The 20667-nt window shown below is 38.3% G+C and overlaps 3 protein-coding genes across 5 annotated transcripts; 2 read left to right on the forward strand and 1 right to left on the reverse strand.

The window, feature by feature from the left end:
* The first annotated feature begins 23 nt into the window (after positions 1-23).
* LOC103856165 (basic leucine zipper 43) lies at positions 24-4403 on the forward strand. The gene has a single exon (XM_033287006.1). The coding sequence runs from the start codon at positions 3651-3653 to the stop codon at positions 4230-4232; it is 582 nt and encodes a 193-aa protein (XP_033142897.1). The 5' UTR covers positions 24-3650; the 3' UTR covers positions 4233-4403.
* A 6633-nt stretch (positions 4404-11036) lies between these two features.
* On the forward strand, positions 11037-13802 carry LOC103856166 (ethylene-responsive transcription factor 9). Of its 2 annotated transcripts, none has more exons than XM_009133256.3 (2): positions 11037-12513; positions 13082-13802. In XM_009133256.3, the coding sequence occupies exons 1-2, from the start codon at positions 11983-11985 to the stop codon at positions 13124-13126; spliced, it is 576 nt and encodes a 191-aa protein (XP_009131504.2). In that variant the 5' UTR covers positions 11037-11982; the 3' UTR covers positions 13127-13802. The 2 variants fall into 2 exon arrangements, with proteins under 2 accessions (XP_009131504.2, XP_009131505.2); XM_009133257.3 differs by lacking the exon at positions 13082-13802 and adding an exon at positions 12618-12825.
* A 2047-nt stretch (positions 13803-15849) lies between these two features.
* LOC103856167 (COP9 signalosome complex subunit 3) lies at positions 15850-18223 on the reverse strand. 2 transcript variants are annotated; one of them, XM_033287008.1, is made up of 7 exons: positions 17389-18223; positions 17124-17189; positions 16859-16948; positions 16617-16761; positions 16394-16515; positions 16203-16275; positions 15850-16119 (listed from the first exon to the last, which is right to left on the reverse strand). In XM_033287008.1, the coding sequence occupies exons 4-7, from the start codon at positions 16632-16634 to the stop codon at positions 16048-16050; spliced, it is 285 nt and encodes a 94-aa protein (XP_033142899.1). In that variant the 5' UTR covers positions 16635-16761; positions 16859-16948; positions 17124-17189; positions 17389-18223; the 3' UTR covers positions 15850-16047. The 2 variants fall into 2 exon arrangements, with proteins under 2 accessions (XP_033142899.1, XP_033142898.1); XM_033287007.1 differs by lacking the exon at positions 17389-18223 and having other exon boundaries at positions 16617-17331.
* Positions 18224-20667: the final 2444 nt, after the last annotated feature.

Below are 20667 nucleotides of genomic sequence, written 5' to 3' on the forward strand. Positions count from 1 at the left end.
AGCACAATCTTGGCCCAGGAGTGTATTATGATTTATAAACAAAAAGCCCATTACGAATAATAGCCAAACTTGAAACATTCAGTGTCGGTTTGATCCCAAAAAAAAAAAAAATAGTGTCAATTTTTTTTCAGTTCTTTCTGTGATCATGGAAAATCCTTTTTTTTCTAGCTCTTGGATACCCAATTGCTCAACAGTCAACACTATTTGCCGATTACTCGTACTAATTAAAACATGTGATGTCAACACACAAACTTCAATATAGTGAAGTATACAATTTTGATTAGAAATTATATGATTAGTTAACCACAATGTGACATCTCGTATATTTTAAAAATGATTCATGTCATCATCACCAATATGAGAATATTGACACATATATGCATTGTGCATGCATGTGAACTGCATGTATGCATGCATGCACTTGATGACAATCGGATACCAAACTTTTGTGATTGCGTTAGGTATTTGATTTTTTTTTAATTAAAGACTTTTTGCTGGTCATAGTAAAAATAAAAATAATAAGTTAATAACTCAATCATATATCTTTTATGATTATGACTCACGATATTGATACAAACTGACAGTGATAGTGGATGCAAGCCCTAATTAATAAAAGTTAATAGAAGTTAAATTTTTAGCAAAAAAGTAAAAGTTAATTACAAGGACATCAGCACACTATTTTGGCCTTTATCCATATCATTCTATTAAAATTTAACTAGAAGAAAAGTGGAGGACGTATCTGTGATTAAACTATAAATTATTAACTAAATGTGAGATTTTTTTTGTTTGTTTGTGTAGTTTTCTTGTAGTTATATAAAGATAAAACATGGACCAGTTTACGTTAACTGAATCAGAGATCAATAAGAAGTTGGGCATCTATATTCTATATATTTCTTAAAACATACTTGTGAGTATTATTCTCCATTTGGCAAATTGGATAGAATGATTTAAAGGTACGGACGAAAATATTAAACTATAAATTGGATATATAACTAAAAAATCATACAAATGAAGGACGCGGAATTATAAAGGAAACACTAAGAAAAAAAAGAAGCAAATTGGCAAAAAGTGAACAAGATAAAAATTGAGGAAAATTGAGGCTGTGAAAGAAGAACAAACCGTGCAAAAGGACATGAGACTGAAATAAAGAAGAAATAGACTTTGTAATGATATGACTTGATGGTGTTTATTTGCCCTTTTGTTTGACCAACACAGTCACACTATCTTTCATTCAGTAGTAATTTTTGTCTTCTTTCAAATTATGCAATTTGAAAATTTGAGGGTTTATGTCAGTCGACAAAAGTTACTGTTTTATAAATTTTACAGAAACTGTTTTCCAATTAATTATCAGTCGGTTTGAGATGAAAATCTATAACATCAAAGCTTATTAATCTCAATGAAAAGTTGATCCAAAATCAAGGAACTGCAATGCATCTGTTCAGCAAAAACTAATTGTCTTTTGAATATGTAGTTTAATTACCTCAGGTGATAATGTACGTCACATTTAAACAGTAGAACCTGACATTAACTTTTTTAAAAGAAAAAAGCATGTTCTATTACTGTGTTATTTTACTTTGTGCGAACACCCAAAAGTTCTTCCTCTGGACCAATATCGATATGCATATATTTTAGTTAGCATAGCCTTCTTACAAATGGATTATAACACATTCATGCATGCCTACGTTTTTAGTTATTTAAAGAAAGATACGTTCTAAAAAGTTCAAATAGTGACAAGAGAGAAAAAGGGACCAATGATTTGTTCAACTCTCCGATTATTAAATAGTTTTCGTAAAGATTATCTATTGCGTCCATTGTTTACTTATTAACTATAAAGAATATCTTAAGGAAACTATAGGACAAACCCAAGCGATTTCCTAAATTTTGATGACGTTATATTATAAAGTCAAACCTACAACCACGATCTTCTTATTTTGACCAGCTAAGGGATAACAATCATCTAATTAACATTAAGTGAGTTGAGTGAAGCAAAAATATTGGTCATGAACTGTAATCTTTTTGTAAGTGTGTGTGGTTTTAAGTGGTTGTTGAGTCATCAGCTCCTCAAATGTACTATAGCCTTTGTAATCAACATCATAAAACGACAAGCCAAACTTGCCTAACACATCTTGCTTTCTTAGTGCAACTAAGGAGTTTATTCGGTTTGGTTTTTCTTGATAGTGGTGTTTGATCATATATGCCCATATAATATGAGAAGAGTTGGAGGAATAATTATGTTCTTGTATATTGACATGATCTTCTTTATATAACTTGATTTGATGAGATTTAATACGTAACGTTTGAGAAGAACAAACAATTACGGTGATTAAGTAATCACCTCAAACTGAAAGACCAGAAACGAGTCATTCTATTTATTTATGATTTACGCTTTAAAATTTTAAAATATTAAGAATACTTAATTATTCTACAAAATTTGAAGAATATATTAGTACATGATCTTGTCCGGAATTCTCCAATTACTGAAAGGAAAATTCTAATTTAGTAGTTATAACTTATAAATTCAGCTAACCATTTAACTCCTTACTTTAAGATATTTAAGATTTATTTTTTGTGTGATACTATAGTAGTTAACACCACATTGTTTTTTTTTTTTAAATCTAGGACCTCTAAAAGTCTACAGAGAAAACCATATAGCAATTCATCCTTCTTATAGGAGAAGATAATCTCTTATATTTTTAGAAAGAACAAGACGAGGAGAAATTAGTGATTTGTAAAATAAAGAATATATATAAACTTTACAAATTGACTTGTTTGGCACATTACCACTTTATATGTTGGCTAACAAAAGCATTGTTTCTAAGTTTAAATAATTTTGAAACCACACAGCTAGAAACTACAAACTTTTTCTGTGATGTAAGAACACAACACTGATCCAAACTTGATTTTATCCACAATGGTACTAGTCTTCATGTGTCATTATCATGATAATGCATGGGGATGATATATAAATCTTTGTCAGATCAATCTTTCTTGAACATCATGACCATGCATCATGTATGTGCACATGTTTGATGCGCTGGCACCCTCTCCTATACTCACATGTGTACATATTCAACAACTTACCTCTTGGTTACTAAGCTAACCATTTCAATATCGATGCACCACATCCATGTGTCATCACACACACAGTGATACACACCCATATAATATATATATGCATGCACTGATTATCAGGTTATGATAGACCATAAGGCATGGGCTTTCCATAGTACTTTCATTCTCATGCATTAACCGGTCGATGAATAAACAATATACATGTAATCGGGATCAACTTAAAAATTATAATACTACTTCAACCTGTTTATCGATGTCATAACTAATAATTTTTACAAGAAAAAAAATCCTCTTTAGTGTCCACTACACTTGTAGATTTATATGGCAGCCATTAAAAAAGCTGAACAAATATTCTTCGCAATAACTTAAAGAAAGAAAACATGCCAATGGTCATGTAGAAGACATAATCTAACATATATTTTCAAAAGCAAAATCCTTATGAAAGTGTCACGAAAGCCACCAATTTACAGAAAGTGTGGTCCACTTCTAATGTCTTTCTATCTGTATAAACACCCCTTCTCAGCCAATCTCTACCATAACCTCACCCTCTTTGAGATCTAACTAGAGAGAAATTGACCATGCATCCAAATTATGATAGTTCAAGTATAAACAACATGCAACAACAAGACTACTTCCACTTAAACCCCTATTACAACAACTTAAACCCTTCAACCAATAACAACCTCAATCTTCTCTCATACCCTCAAATTCAAGAATTCAATAATCTACAATCTCCAGCAAGCAACAACAACTCTACCACGTCCGATGAAGCAACTGAAGAGACATTCGTCATCAGCGAGAGAAAGCAAAGACGTATGGTATCTAACAGAGAATCAGCAAGAAGGTCAAGAATGAGAAAGCAAAGACACTTAGATGAGCTTCTATCCCAAGTTGCTTGGCTTCGAAGCGAGAACCACCAGATTTTAGGCAAGCTTAACAAAGCCACGGATAGCAACGATCTTGTTCTTCAAGAGAACTTGATTCTTAAAGAGGAAAATTTGGAACTTCGCCAAGTTATCACATCTATGAAGAAGCTTGGAGGAGCAGAAGGAGGAAGCACAAGTTTCCATGGCATATATTGTTCTTCTTCCTTGGATCATGACTTGGATCAAGACTTCTCTTGTATTACAAATGATCCAAAGTCTCATCATCCGTCATGAGTTGTTGTGATCGAACTTTAAGTTTCCGAGACCATATATTTCTAGGCTGAGAATAAAGCTGAGTCTTATGTATTTTCACTGAGCTAGCACCGTTGAGACATTACTTTTTAACGGTTTAACTACGTACTAAAGTTTGCGTTATCTTTTGATGAATATTGGATTTGAATATTACTTTTATCTATTGTACTTTGTATAAACAAAAAAAAGGAGATAACTGGAGATGATGGCTATTACTTCTTTCAGTTGAAGACGATATTGGATGGTATATAATTGGTGAAATAATTTTAAAGTTGTAAACAAAGAAACTAAATGATAGAAACTATATTCTACATGTATATATACTTGGGAGCAAAAACAATGTATTTATGTATACGTACATAGGAAAAGAAACGAAGACACATAAAAGTACCACCAACTCTCCTCACGCAAGACGGAGTAGCCTTGATAATTTTTGGAATATATATATATTTGTAAAAATTTACGTATATTTAAAATAAAGAAAATGATCAATCATCTTCTATATGCGCATTATTGCCTTTTATTTCATCATCGTTGAATAACAACTACAAGCTGGGGATGCCTATGTGAGTGTACGTTTAAATCTTCAATGAGTGATTTGGACCAATAAATTAATCTTTGATATGAGGGGCGATTTTGAAGGCGATAACGGAAAACAACCGGTGATCTACGATCTCCGCTGTCAACGAAGGCAGTAAGGATGGCTACCATGGAGATTCCGGCAGATCCTCCGCCGGAGATACAGAGAGTTGTCAAATCTTGGGTTGGGGTTGTCCAGAAGAAACAGGTGTTGAAGAAATATGAGGTAGAGGTTGCGATATCGGAGGGGAAACATTCAGTGGAGGTTCCGGCTGAAATTATAGAGAAATCTAATCCGCTTTGGGAGGACTTCGTGATTGCAAGGTTTCTGGAAATAGCGCCACACATTGCGAAGGTGCATATGATTCTGTCTAAGATCTGGGCGTTTGGGGATAAGTCACAAAAGCTGGATGTGATTGAGATGGATGACAGGACGATGAGGGTCAGGATCACTAGTTCGTTGATAAGAGATAAGGTGATAAGACGAGGGATGTGGAATATTGCGGGAGTACCAATGGTGGTGTCAAAATGGAACCCAGATGAAGGTGATGCAGAAGCGCATTTGACTCCGCTTTGGATCTATTTGAAAAATGTTCCGATGAGTATGTATTCATGGGAAGGATTGAGTTTCATCACAAGTCCGATAGGAGTACCTGATCGTCTACACCCGGAGACAATTGCTTGCTCTAACTTTGACATTGCTAAGGTGTTTGTGAAGGCGGATTTATCAAAAGAGCTACCTGAGAAAATTGACTTTACAATCCAAGGAAAAAAAGTTACTATTGATTTCATCTATCCAAGACTTCCTCCAAGGTGTGTGAAATGTGGTATATGGGGCCATCTTGAGATTGTTTGCAAGGAGGGTACGAAAGAAAGGATGGAGGAACCAAAAAGTATGCAGACACCGTTAGCAGAGGCTAGGACGGAGAGGCAAGTAACATCATTGGAGAGAGAACAGAATGAGAAAGTTGAGGGTTCGAAGGAGAAAGGAAAGAGTGGTGGAGCGCAAGAAGGGAGTGAAATGGGTAATATGGAAGAAAGGTGTAGTGAAGACGAAGGAAATAAAGAGATAGAAGAGGGAGAAATAACTGGATGGGAAAAGGTAGCGGGAGAAAAGATTGGAAGAAGTCCAATATCACAAAGCCTGATGTATGGCCAGGTGACTATTGCAACACCTTCTAGGTTTGCAGCTTTGAGAAATACGAATGAAAAAGGAGAGGAGATAGATGAGGAACAAACAGAAGAAATGGAGGAAATGGATAAGGAAGAAGAAGTAGAAGATATTTATCAAAGTAGAGCAGAGGAGAGTGTGGAAGCAAATAAGAAAGGCATAGGAAGGCAGATTCTGCCTAGGCAATCGAAGACTAACCATAAAGTGGTAATTTCTGAAACTTCAGATCATGTCAAAGATATGAGAAGGGGTTCTAGGAAAAACCACTAAATGGCGGGGTTCTTTTGGAATATAAGGGGTTTTAATAAAACAACTAAGCAGGGGGTAGTGAGAAACTGGTTAAGAGAGAAATCGATTCTGTTTGGTTGTCTTATTGAAACAAGGGTGAGGGAGTGTAAAGCGGCGAAGATATTGGATGAAGGGTTTAAGGAATGGAATTTCATGGGAAATTATGAGTATAACAGATTGGGAAGGATTTGGGTGTTGTGGAGACCAGAAGTGAGGGTGACTCCTGTCTACAAAGATGCACAAATCATAACATGCTCGATTTTGCTGCCAGGGGAAAATGAGGAGTTTCTCTGTTCATTCATTTATGCTTCCAACAGTGTGGAGGAAAGGAAGGATTTATGGGATGATTTGAGACGACATTATGAAACACCTATGTTTAAGAACAAAAGATGGATGCTGATGGGAGACTATAATGAAATTTTGGAGGGAGAGGAGCACTCAGGGTTTGGGGACTCGCCAAGAATACCACTAGGTATGAGGGATTTCCAAGACATAGTAAATCATTGTAGGCTAACGGACATGGGCTATCAAGGGCCGAGATACACTTGGTGTAACAAGAGAGAAGAGGGGTTGATTTGCAAGAAATTGGATAGGGTTCTTGTGAATGAGGAATGGTTGAACAGGACGGGTGCATACTGTGTTTTTGAGCCGGGAGGATGTTCTGACCACCTGAGATGTCGAATCCAACTAAAGAGGGAAGATAGTAGGAAACGGAGGCCTTTCAAGTTTACCAATGCCATTGCTAAGATGCCAGAGTTTAAGGAGCTTATGGAGAATCAATGGAGGGAGTATGAAGCTCTGTATCAATCAACTTCTGCTATGTATCGTCTTACAAAGAGACTTAAGGCTTTGAAACAGCCTTTGAGAGAGCTAAGTAAAGTCAAATTGGGTGAGATTCCAAAGAAAACTAGAGAAGCATATCAGGAATTATGCGTAAAACAGAAAGAGACAATGGAGAATCCAACTGCAGCTAGGATAAGGGCTGAAAGTGAAGCGATGATTAGATGGCACAGATTAGCAGAACTTGAAGAAGAACTTCTTAAACAAAGATCCAAGGTTCATTGGCTGGATGTTGGGGATGGGAATAACAAGTTCTTCCATAGTGCAGAAAAAATTCGGGAAGTAAGGAATGTTATTCATGAAATTCTACGTGTTGATGGATCAATAGCCAATACAGAAGAAGAGATTCAAGAAGAAGCTGTGAATTTTTTCGCCGAGTTTATGAGATTGCAACCAGTGGAGTTTGAGGGAGCTACAACAAATAGACTAACAGAGCTTCTGGGGTTTCAGTGTAGTGAAGAGGACTGTTCCAAGCTGGTTAGAGAAGTCACAGGGGCAGAAATAAAGGAAGTTTTATTTAAGATGCCAGGAAGCAAGTCCCCAGGACCAGATGGGTTCACAACAGAATTTTTCAAGGAGGCTTGGGCAGTTATTGGAGGAGATGTAATCATGGCAATTCAATCTTTCTTTGTTAAGGGATTTCTACCGAAGGGTTTGAATTCTACAATTTTGGCACTCATTCCTAAGAAAGAAGAAGCAAAGATGATGAAAGACTACATGCCAATTTCATGCTGCAATGTGCTATATAAGGTAATCTCTAAGATCATTGCAAATAGATTGAAGAGTGTCCTGCCTAAGTGTATAACTCTTAATCAGTCTGCATTCATTAAAGAGCGTTTGCTAATGGAGAATGTCTTGCTAGCTACGGAATTAGTCAAAGACTATCATAAGGATGATATCTCACCTAGATGCGCAATGCAGATTGATATATCCAAGGCATTTGACTCCGTGCAATGGCCGTTTTTGATCAACACGCTGACAGCTCTAGGATTACCGGAAAAATTTATAAGCTGGATCTCGCTGTGTATAACTTCAGCTTCGTTCTCAGTGCAAGTAAACGGGGAGCTTGCAGGTTATTTCCAGAGTAGGAGAGGTTTAAGACAAGGTTGCTCTCTATCCCCTTACCTCTTTGTGATATGTATGAATGTATTGTCGAAGTTGTTGGATAAGGCAGCTGCGGAAGGGAAAATTGGTTATCACCCGAGGTGTAAAAACATCGTGCTTACTCATTTATGTTTTGCGGATGATCTGATGATATTTGCGGATGGAACAAGAAACTCGATAGAAGGGATACTTAAGGTCTTTGAAGAGTTTGACAAGATGAGTGGGCTGAAGATCAGTATGGAGAAATCTGTTATATTCATGGCCGGAGTAAATCAGAGAGAAGAGGAGATCTTAAGGCAGTTCCCTTTTGATACAGGAAAGTTACCAGTCCGCTACCTTGGCCTACCCCTGCTAACTAAGAATATGACGGTTACGGATTTTCTTCCATTGGTAGAAAAAATCAAGAAAAAGATGGGGTCTTGGACAGGAAGATTTCTTTCTTTTGCTGGAAGATTGCAGCTCATAAACTCTGTCATACGAAGCCTCTCAAATTTCTGGATGGCAGCGTTTAAACTCCCGAGTGGTTGTCTTAAGGAGATAGAGAGATTATGTTCAGCTTTTTTGTGGTCTGGGCCAGAGATGAATGGAAGGAAAGCAAAGATATCGTGGGAGGAAGTCTGTAAGACGAAACAAGAAGGTGGCTTAGGTCTACGACCACTCAAAGAAGTGAATCAGGTGTGTTGTCTTAAATTAATTTGGAGGATCCTTTTGGCCAGTTCACTTTGGGTTAGCTGGATTAAGCTTTATCTAATCAGGAAAGGCTCAATCTGGACGATCAAAGATAATACACAAAGTGGTTCGTGGCTGTGGAGAAAGATTCTTCACTGTCGAGAGAAGGCAAAACAATTCTACAGAGTGGAGGTGCATAATGGTAGAAACACATCGTTCTGGCATGAGAAGTGGACCCCCTTGGGATGTCTGAAGGATATGGTAAGGGAAGGTAGCTGTTTTGACATTGGTATTCCAATTCATGCAAAAGTAGAGGATAGTCGGAACCACAGAAGGAAGCACCACCGAGTTGAAATTTTTAACAGAATAGAGATGGAGATACAGAGATTTAAAGAGAACTGGGTGCAGGAGGAAGATCTTTCATTGTGGAAGAATGAAAAAGGGAAAGTATAAGAAGACATTCTCTACAAAGGAAACATGGCTAAGTATAAGAGAAACGCATCCTATCTGTTCCTGGTATCCTGCTGTATGGTTCAAGCATGCGACGCCAAAATACTGCTTTATGACTTGGATTGCAATGCATGGGAGATTGTCTACAGGTGATCGAATTCAACGTTGGAACGTGAATGTGGACGCATCATGTGTTCTATGTCAGGAGCCTTTGGAGACCCTAAGCCATCTGTTCTTTGAGTGCACTTATTCTATGCAAGTTTGGGAAGCGCTTATGAAAGGTCTGCTAGAAGATCAATACACTGTGAACTGGGAAAGACTAATGAGTCTAATTACAAGGACTTCTAACTGGAGCAAGATTAAAATGTTCATCACGAGGTATATGTTTCAGTCAACTATACATATGATTTGGAGAGAGCGAAACAGAAGGAGGCATGGTGAAGATTTTGTTCCTGCAACTCTACTAGTACAGAGACTAGACAAAAACATGAGGAACATGTTCACAATGATTAGGAGAAGAGGGGATAGGGAGTATGAAGGAGGAATGGCCATTTGGTTTGGTGCGAGACAATCTTAATTAGGGATTTGAGAAGGTATGAGAAGGGGGGAGTATTGTTTAAAGCACTTGATGTAATGGAGCGATTGATCTTCATTTTTATAAGTCTGATTGAGAAGGTCTAGTAGGAGTGAGAGCTAGACATCCAGTAGGAGTGAGAGCTGGCTACCTAGTAGGAGTGAGAGCTAGGTAGATTTTAGAAGGTTTGATATGCGATGAAGGAGTGGGACATCCAGTAGGAGTGAGAGCTGGCTGCCTAGTAGGAGTGAGAGCTAGGTAGAGGGAGAAGATTGATAAGGGATGAGGAGGTTTGATGAGTGGAAGGGAAAGCTTTTAGTTTCTTTTGGTTTTTATCTACACTTGTATAGAAAAATTAAGAAATGGTCACACATAGTTGTAACAAGGTCTTTTCTTTTTGAATTAAAGTTAACATTCAATTCAAAAAAAAAAAAAAAAAAAAATCTTTGATATGAGTTCACTAATCCATCTCAACCGCATAGTCATAGATGTAAGGTCCAGAGAAATAAGATACAGTTTGATCATGTAACCATCGTAAGAGCTTACCAAGTAGCTATAGCCTATATGATAAAAAGAAACAAAAGAGTGAAAAAACTAATACTAACGTTCATATCAGACCGGTGACTTGTCATTATCCTCCTCCTCGGGGAACATTCCTTTCAAGAGAAAGGTATTGAGAAGCAGCAAGGCAGCTAAGAGACCATAAGCAGTCCAAACAGGTAACTGGTAACTTAAATACCCAACCAAACACAACATGAAATACGCGTAGACAACATGGTGGACATAGACATATTTTGAAGGCCTAGTGAGTTGAAAGACGGCCAAATATCCAGCGAAAATCATAAAATTGCAGATACAAAATTCTATCATGCGAAAGTAGGAGCATGTGGAGCACATCATGATCATCATAACCCCGACGGCGTAAGGAAAATAATGTCTTGTAGCTCCCGAGTTGTGATGAGTTGGTTTAGGTCTAGGTGTTGGAACAGGAACATAAAACGAGCTCACCACCTTAAACGCAATATAAGAGAACGGTGGTACTGAGCATATCCCTAAGGCGCTTGATTCGTCTTTCAAAGTACTGGACCACGAAGAAGTAGCCAGGAGTGCGACAATTAACCTAGTTAACCAACCCACGCATACTAACGTGCCTATCCCTCGATATAACCATCTCGTTTTTGAGCAGTTCACTCCTTTGATTATTATCGTTTCACAACTCATGTTTGATGCTAGAATTGTGATGATGATAAAGGAAGTTTGGCCCCTCTCTAGTCCTTTTATAAAGACTTTCATTCGAGGAAGTCTATTAGGGGACTAGGAAACATTAATTTACCCTAAACCAACTATGAAAACATGTTTGATTATGTTGCCAAGGAGTGAGAGTACTTAATATGGGCCCGTCTCTGATTCTTTGTTTAATTAATGGGCTTTAACGAGCTTCGTCTTTAATAGTAGGCCCAATAAAAGCTGGAATCTGTTGATGGCGGGGGTGGAGGTCAAACTATCTCTCACTTGCAAAGTCACAATCAATCTGGGGTGATTTTTGGATACATTGATCACTAGCATGTGCTTTTCGTATATCTTTACATCTTGTTGGATTATTTGTTTTGTTGGATAACTTGTCTGAGGAACCTATAAGGCTAGATATCTATAATAATAAAGGAGGATTTTCTCTCACCAGAGGCTGCCACGTCAGCAAGGAGGATGGGGGGGTTTTGCGCCACGTCACTACCTTTAACCTGCGTTAAATCTCATTTACGGACTGTCTTGGGCTTCGTCGATTGGGCTTGGTTGTTTTGTGCTTAGTCACACTGGAGATATGAATATTGTTCTCATTAGTCTTAAGCCCATCTTAATATGCACTTCATAACAAACCCTATCACCTTCCCTTCGTGGTGCCTTTGATCTGAGAAACGGCTGCACCTCCAGTAATGGCTGCATTAACCCTTGCATTCAATCTCAGTAATGTCAACCCCCACTATGTAGCATTACTCATCAGCTCTGTCCTCGTCATCTTCTCCATGATTTCAAACCTATAAATTGGCGTCTCTGGATAGATGGTTTCCACAGATTATTCACTCCTCTCAACTCATAATTCAACAACATCCTTCCAAGAACGATGGCAGCTTCCCAGATATGGCCTTCCGAGTTCAAGCCAGAGGGTTGTGAGGAAGCGGCCGTGGGGGAGATATGCGGCAGAGATCCGTGACCCGGTAAAGAAAACCCGGGTTTGGCTCGGGACATTTGATACGGCGGAGGAAGCCGCTAGAGCTTACGACACCACCGCTAGAGAGTTTCACGGCTTCAAAGCAAAAACTAATTTCTCTCTTCCCGGTGAGTCTCCGACGAGCGACGGTTCCATCGGCCGGTCGGAGATGACAACGCGCCGGATAGAGATGGTGGGGAGATTCCCGTTTGCATGGCACCGGCAGAATAATGTCTCCAGCGGGTTACCACCGAATGTTGCCGGCTTTTTCTTCGATCCGTCAAGGGCTGCTGCATTAAGGGTTGAGCTTTCTCAAGTCTATCCGGTTCAGTTTGATCCGGTTAATATCGAGCTGAGTATTGGTATTCCAGAGACCGTAAAGGTGAAACCGAGAACTGAACTAAACTTGGATCTTAACTTAGCTCCACCTTTAAACGTTTAGATTTGTTCTTATTTCTCTTACTTTGTTTTTTTTGTTTGCTGCAGGAAAAATAAACGTTCGAAATTTTCTTCTGATTTTTTTTTTGCAGAGGAGAAAATATTTTTAGATTAATTTTTCTTATAATTTTTTTTATTGTAGTTTCTCTATGCTTCCTTCTAATTATAGGTGGATGTCAATTATAATCAGATTGTTATCTATTTTCTCCCTTTGATTGTGCTTCTTTTAAAAATAATAAATCTATTTTTCATGTAATAGCCTCATAAACCATGATTAACATATTTTAATTCTTTAAGTGATGATGACTGTAGTAGTCAGCCTCATACTCAGTACTTGCGATGCAAGATACGTCGTTTTAAGAACAAACGAGTTAAAAATTCAATTAGTTGTCCTCATCAACTTCTGCATCCCACCTTCAAATTAAATCAAAACTGAAACAATAATTGGGCAATCTTTCATGTTCCTCATCTTACTTCATCATACTAAGTACTAACATTCAATTTCCTTTTAGGTTCATTTTTTGGTGTCGAAACACTTGAATTGGGCTCAAATCTGATCAAGATTAGCGAGAAGATTGAAGATTAGTGGAAAATAAAAGAGAAGAAAGGATATGTAGGATTATCACAGAAGATGATGCTACCATCAAATGGCTCTTTGGAAGTGATAGAAAGCTCTGCTACCACCACCCTTAATTCGGGTCAACTCAAGAAACTGGCTAAATTCAATCAACAAAAAGTGAATCAGTGTCAAAGTTTTCATCTAAATGATGTATATGAACAAACGCAGTGGTGAGTTTAATGAAAGTTGTTGGAGCACGGTGGAGAAGTGGTGGCATTGTATTGGCGAGTGATGGCCATAACGGTATATTGAATCACCAGGAAGCGGTGTGCTCATGGCATGGCTGTGATGGTTGTGTAATTTTCCAAAAAAATACAGAGGAGACAAAGAAACAGACGTCGAGAAGAGATGAGTTTTTGCATCAGCAATTTTTGTATTCAGAAGCCATGGAGGCCAGATCGAAGGTGTATATAAGGACGTGTCGGCAAAGCCAGAAAAAAAAGTGTTATTACTTAATCGACAAGAAGCCTAAAGCCTTAATGAACTCAAAAATATCAGTGTGTGAAAGCAAATTTGGAAGTGTGCTGGCTAGAGTTAGTAGAATCATATTATGATCAAGTTATATATGGGTAAGAACGCATTACACAGAATCCATATTGCTTGAATTTTTCTCATTCCAAGTATTCCATCCCAAATTTTATATAAATTAGAGAAAGTCCCTAAAAATGGGTAAGAAAATAAACAAAACAATATTAACAGATTTTAAAGATTTAGTTCATTTTCAAATCAAAATAACATTAACATTCACATTTTTTCTATAGCAACTTTCATTATTGTTCCACTATATAATAAATAGTACATACTGAGATGAGACATGCAAGGAGTTTCCAAACCCCAACGGCTGGAGCTCTGTTGAAAGTAACCACAGTGAAACTAAAGCTGCCACTGAAACCACTTTCGACATAAACCTAATTCACATTCTTCGCAAAAGATCCACTTTAAACAAGAAATATGTACTACAATATAATGAAAAATGGTTAACGGTGACAAGTGGTTGCCAATGTAGAGGAACAATACATAGAAAGGATTATGCAATTTTCCATTACAGAAACCCTTATGATGGCATTTACAACCTAAAATAAGTTTGGTATTTTAATGTTATGTAGAAGGAAAATAGAAGAAAAGAAGAATCAACTATAGAATAAAGATAATATGAGTTCAAACTTTACACCAAACCCACGGAACATGTTGGTTTCTTCAACACCTAAACCATCACTTCAGTGCACATATAGGCAACATTTTCAAATTTTCATATGTTCCACATTTTTACTTAAGTGCTTTCAACAACTCCTTCATCACTTCTTTTTTTTTAAGAAATATTCTTCATCACTTACGAACTGAAAATATAGAAATACATCTCCACAAAGACTATGTACAAATATCATAAATCATCACACCAGAATAAATATCATAAATCATTTTTTCTCCAACGAGCATCAAAAGCTAAATAGACTTGCAAAATAAATTCTATATATCACAGTTTATTCCATCATACAAAACTCCCAAATAAATAAAACAATTATATGGAACAAGCTGGTGACAAAATGAAGACCATGATCTTTTACAAATCAAGTTGCACCAAATTTTACAAAAAAATATAAATGTAAAGTAATTAACCCCGCCCGTAGGGCGGGCTAATCCCTAGTTAAATATAATTAGCAGTTTTTTGGTAAGACAAGTTAACACCGGTCTTAGATCGTTGCTAATAACATTTACGAGCAAAAGCGAAATCTACTCATCGGAATGTTTATCGAATGGTAGTTACATAAAGACTTGAGCAGCTTAATCATGGAAGATTAACCTCAGATAAGCTTATCGAATGGTAGGTACAATAAGACTCCAGATTCTCGCTGTTGGTGCTTCCGTAGCTGTTTCTCCGAGGCTCCGGCGCCGGAGAGGAGTGATTGAGAGGGGTGAGGCTGTGTCTCCGATCGGATCTGGGCGTACATTAGCTTAAAATAATTAAAGAAGTACATTAGCTTAAAGTTTTTTTTTTCTTTGCGTATATATGTTGTTCACTGATTATGTAAATTTATGGAATGAGATTCATTAATTATTTTGTTATAATATCCATTACTAGCCTGGCCCATCTTGGTTATATTCATTTCTGAAGCTGAAATCTTTTGTTTTTGTTAATCAAAAGTTAAACGTAAATTTGGGAATGTAACAAAGGATGTTACCTTGAATTAGTCTTTGAATAATTGTTTGACCATCTTGCTTAAGGAGTTAAAATGGTTGATAATTTTATTCAATGTTCAAATGAAACTCTTGCCTAAAAATAATTACGGGAAAAGAACTTTGGTCGCTCCTGGCGAACTTGACCCTGCGTTAAAAATCAAAGACTCTAGAGAGAAATGAGCACGACATACAGAATATTAAACTCGCACTAATTGTCATTCAAAATAAAGAGTTTTGACACTAATTTCCAATACTAGACTCGGTCGGAAAGGGCCAGTGTACTATAGCGACCCGACATACAAAAATGATTTAAGAAAATGGAGCGACGTCCCGCCTTTTAATTTCTAGGTAATGGGCCGTAATCTAGCCCAAACCCAAAAAACAATGGGACGACAACGTATCAGATTTACCTAAAACGACACGCAGTTCAAATCTTTATAAGGCAGAAAGGATAGTTTACGGTCCTCTCTGGACAATCAATAATGCAGTTTAGCAAAAGAGATAACTAATCGCATTTTTAAGTAATGATAAAGATTAGCGGCGGTTCAAAATGTTCTCTACTTGTTGGCCATTGTGATAAAAAAAAATATGAAACTTCATAACCAACACAAAGGAACAAAGAAACGATGTCCAGATTCACAACTACGGTTGTTTTTCAGCCAAGTTTAGTTCCTTCAGGTTTTACATGGAGAACTTCTGAGGGACAGTATCAAAATCGTCTCCAAAGTCATACCTTTGTCTTTCCTTTCCAACCTGAGATAAAGTCTTCAACGGTTTTAGTCTGAGAAACTTAGGTTACAGGACAGAACAGTCTATAAAACATGGTATAAAGTTACCTTTCCCAAGTATAAAGGATCACATGACAAGCTCTCATCCATGGCTATGAGATTCTTCGACAGCCCAATCGTCCTGAAAATCATATAAACAAAAAGCTTATTTAATGATGTTACTCTACACAGGCCAAACTTTTCATTTGTCTCTCAATTTGATTCCATGTGACAGCAAAGTACTAGGTTTGTAGACAGACCTTTGAATGACAGAATCCATTATCTCTATCATCTCACTGGTTTTGTACTGCTCAGGGTCCTCCAAGAATCTGACCATTCCAACTTTCTGGTTGATAAGGGCGTGTATCTGACCATCCTGGATCTGCAAGTTTGGAAAAGAAACATCATATTGTCATATAACAGTTATGCTAATAAAACTATCTTCCAAAAAAAATAAAGTGTGGGACACAAGAGATACAGTACGATCTGGAGCACATGCATTTCCGCCAAGTTGGACCATGTTGGCTATATCTTGAAGCGACAAGGTCAAGTACTTCTGAGTCAACCTCCGAATGTTCCGTTTGTAAAGGGATGACACTGCTTGCTTAACTAATCCAAGGTTATTGTCCTGAAAATGGAGTGAATGAAGCTCGATCAATGAAAGCTATATGGTGAATGAAGAGTTAATATTAAAACTACAGTGAGACTTTAGGGGAGATTTTTACCTTTTCAAACTCTGAGCTGTTGGCCAAAACAACTGCCTCTAGTTCACTGATCTTCCCGTCGTTGTAACGCATACCCACATCAATGTAAGGCTGAGAAAAGAGTGAATGATAAAATTATAAGCTTATATATAGATCTAGCTAGTATATGGGTACAAAGCAGCTGAATAAACTGGTCTGAACTGAAAAGAACTCATCATATGGGCAAAATGAAGACATAATAACGTAGACAAACGTTAAATGTACAATTGATACGGTTCAAACTTACTGTACACCAGGTTTTGAAGCTACTCTTAGTTGTTGTAGAAGCGCACTTGGGGAGACTGATTGTAAACTGCACAAGTAAAAAAAACACAATATAATTAAAAACATCATAAGATAAACCAATGCTTGAAGAGAAAATCAGAAACAGGTTATAACTAGTGAAATCAACATTAGCGAAAACATCCCATGGATCAGGCTCATGTAATATGCTAGCTATCACGACAGAAAACTAGATAAACAAAAAAATCGAAACATAAACGCAGCCTTACCTGTCCAGAGTGAATGAGAGTCACCAGTATTTACTTTTTGTACGTCTCGAGAGGTATGGCGTTGACAACATGCATTGGAGCAGTGACAACCTGAGAAAAAGCACTTCGATCAAGTTTAAAACAAAAGCAAAAGTCCATGATGACTTAAAACATGTGAAAAAAGTAAACAGAATGTCATTATAAAGAAGTTCAAATGTTTTCTGGAATCTCTGCAACCCAATGCATATCATACCCCTGACAATCGTGCAGAATAGATTAAAAGTTACTTCTAGTATACTAGCATAGGAGTCAAGAGCTATGGAACAAGGGAAATGGAGCGCATGAGGAGTCATGACTCCTCAAAAACAAGCGACTCAAATCGGCAAGAGAGAGCTCTGCCTTAATGCGGGAGATGCCTTCACAGCGGGATGTCGTCAAAATCCAAGTAAAACGGCGTCAGGAGCAAGAAGGAGAAGCCAATCGATTACCAACGAGCCCCACGGTTGTAGTCCTTTGAACTAAGAAAAGAGGTTCTCGGTGGAGCGCCTCACATCCACCTTTCACTCAATAAAGAGATGAGAAGCTCTACAACAACCTTGGAACTACACAGAAGAGGAGACCGACTGGAGTGAGACGATGAGGCAGAAGCGGTGACAGCAGCGTCGCGTCGTGCATTCCGGCGAGACTCAGATCTCAGATCTGACTCATATCCAAGCGCAATCGGTGACTAAAGGTAGATCCATGCGGCCTCACGAAGCTTACCTCGACTATTCAGACCTCGTTCATGCTCCAGAGAGACCAAAGACGCCTTTGGTTTCAGTTTGTTTCGAAGGAGAGACCTATCGAAGCCAGACACACGAACAAGGAGGAGAGACGAGAGGAGGAGGCGAAGGGTTGAGACAGCGCACTTAAAACGGACACAGGACCCGTGGTGACCGGAGACAAGACTCTAGCGGCCACCGCGAGAAAGAGCTTGATGTTGATGGAATTAGGGTTTGGCGGCGACTTTATGGGAGAGACTGGAGATTACATTTCTCGCTCGCTAAACGAATCTGCACAGCATCGCAAGCGTTGATGAACCGAGCGATTAACAGAACTACATCACAAGTTTTCTCCTTTAACTGTAATCTTATCGACCGGTAAAAAAAATCTTTTTAACTGAGTGATTTAATTAAAAAATGATTAATATTTTTATATCATAAAATCTTATTTTTAAGTTTAAGCGGAAGCTGGGGAATCTCCCGACGTTCAAACCTCCGGCGTATAAGCTCGAGGATCTCGAAGAATACAGGTTTACAGATCGAATCGTACACTCTGATTTTGTTTTTTATAAAACAGCTTTTTTGAAACCACACTCTGAAGAAAATTTGTTTGTTATTATAGTTTTTTTGATTTTCTTACAAACTGGAAACTAAGAAACAAAGAACAAAACTAAGAAACAGAGAGCAAAACTAAGAAGCAGAACCGACTCGAACCACACTCTGATTTGGTTGTTTGTTATTCACTTTTAGTCACGGTTTCGGCGAGTACGTTATCTTCATCTTCCTTGGATCCTTGACGCTGTAGGAGAGACAGGGGAACTTGTAGATTCGTGTGAAGGAGATGAACGGTGGTGGTTTTGTAAGATTGAATGGGTATTTCTTTCGTGGAAAAAGCATGGGTATGTCGCCGGAGGGACGTCGCAGGGGGGGGGAGGCAGGCGAGCACGGCGTGGCCGGAGGCCAGCGTGGTGGCACCGGAGGGGTCTGGGGGAGGGCGAGGCGGAGAGGGAGAGGACAAATCGCCATGTCTGTGTGCTCTATGTTTGTACGTCTGAAGAAGAAGGAGTGACATGCATTGGAGCAGTGACAACCTGAGAAAAAGCACTTCGATCAAGTTTAAAACAAAAGCAAAAGTCCATGATAACTTAAAACATGTGAAAAAGTAAACAGAATGCCATTGTAAAGAAGTTCAAATGTTTTCTGGAATCTCTGCAACCCAATGCATATCATACCCTTGACAATGGTGCATAATAGATTACAAGTTACTTCTAGTATACTAGCATAGGAGTCAAGAGCTATGGAACAAGGGAAATGGAGCGCATGAGGAGTCCTGACTCCTTATAAACAAGCGACTCAAATCGGCAAGAGAGAGCTCTGCCTTAATGCGGGAGATGCCTTCACAGCGGGATGTCGTCAAAATCCAAGTAAAACAGCGTCAGGAGCAAGAAGGAGAAGCCAATCGATTACCAACGAGCCCCACGGTTGTAGTCCTTTGAACTAAGAAAAGAGGTTCTCGGTGGAGCGCCTCACATCCACCTTTCACTCGATAAAGAGAGGAGAAGCTCTATCTTTATAAACCAATTTTTGCTGAGATATGTCTTTCAAGCTCTTGTTCACACAATTTGGATTGAAAGAAATGGACGAAGACATGGATCACCTCATCAAGATCTAAGGAACATCATCAAGTTTGTAGACAAGCAGGTCAGAAACAGAATAAGCTCATTGCGTGGAAAAGGAGGGAAGTATCTAACCCAAGCAATGGCAAATTGGTTTGATTCACGGGCATAGAATTAAGCTTTATTTTTATGGTTTTCACAAAACAAAAACTCTAGAATCAAGCTGCATTAGTTTGTAAAAAGGCCTTTTTTGTTTGAATAAATTTAACATTCTTCAAAAAAAAAAAATAAAGAGAGGAGAAGCTCTACAACAACCTTGGAACTACACAGAAGAGGAGACCGACTGGAGTGAGACGATGAGGCAGAAGCGGTGACGGCAGCGTCGCGTCGTGCATTCCGGCGAGACTCAGATCTCGGATCTGACCCATATCCAAGCGCAATCGGTGACTAAAGGTAGATCCATGCGGCCTCCCGAAGCTTACCTCAACTAATCATACCTCGTTCATGCTCCAGAGAGACCAAAAACGCCTTTGGTTTCAGTTTATTTTGAAGGAGAGACCTATCGAACTCAGACACACGAACAAGGAGGAGAGACGAGAGGAGGAGGCGAAGGGTTGAGACAGCGCGCTTAAAACAGACACGAGACCCACGGTGACCGGAGACAAGACTCCAGCTGCCACCGCGAGAAGGAGCTTGATGTTGATGGAATTAGGGTTTGGCGGCGACTTTATGGGAGAGACTGGAGATTACATTTCTCGCTCGCTAAACGAATCTGCACAGCATCGCAAGCGTTGATGAACCGAGCGATTAACAGAACTACATCACAAGTTTTCTCCTTTAACCGTAATCTTATCGACCGGTATGAAAAATCTTTTTAACTGAGTGATTTAATTAAAAAATGATTAATATTTTTATATCATAAA

The sequence above is a fragment of the Brassica rapa genome, chromosome A03, assembly GCF_000309985.2.
Source record: "Brassica rapa cultivar Chiifu-401-42 chromosome A03, CAAS_Brap_v3.01, whole genome shotgun sequence".
Lineage (NCBI taxonomy): Eukaryota > Viridiplantae > Streptophyta > Magnoliopsida > Brassicales > Brassicaceae > Brassica > Brassica rapa.

Excerpts from the sequence above, each read along its gene's own strand:
- LOC103856165 (XM_033287006.1), top strand. The coding sequence starts at position 3,651 with ATGCATCCAAATTATGATAGTTCAAGTATAAACAACATGCAACAACAA.
- LOC103856166 (XM_009133256.3), top strand. The coding sequence starts at position 11,983 with ATGGTTTCCACAGATTATTCACTCCTCTCAACTCATAATTCAACAACA. Across the intron at positions 12,514-13,081 it reads GTATTCCAGAGACCGTAAAG|GTTCATTTTTTGGTGTCGAA; the intron begins GTGAAACCGAGA and ends ATTTCCTTTTAG.
- LOC103856167 (XM_033287008.1), bottom strand. Across the intron at positions 16,276-16,393 it reads ATGGATTCTGTCATTCAAAG|GACGATTGGGCTGTCGAAGA; the intron begins GTCTGTCTACAA and ends TATGATTTTCAG. Across the intron at positions 16,120-16,202 it reads ATCCTTTATACTTGGGAAAG|GTTGGAAAGGAAAGACAAAG; the intron begins GTAACTTTATAC and ends ACTTTATCTCAG.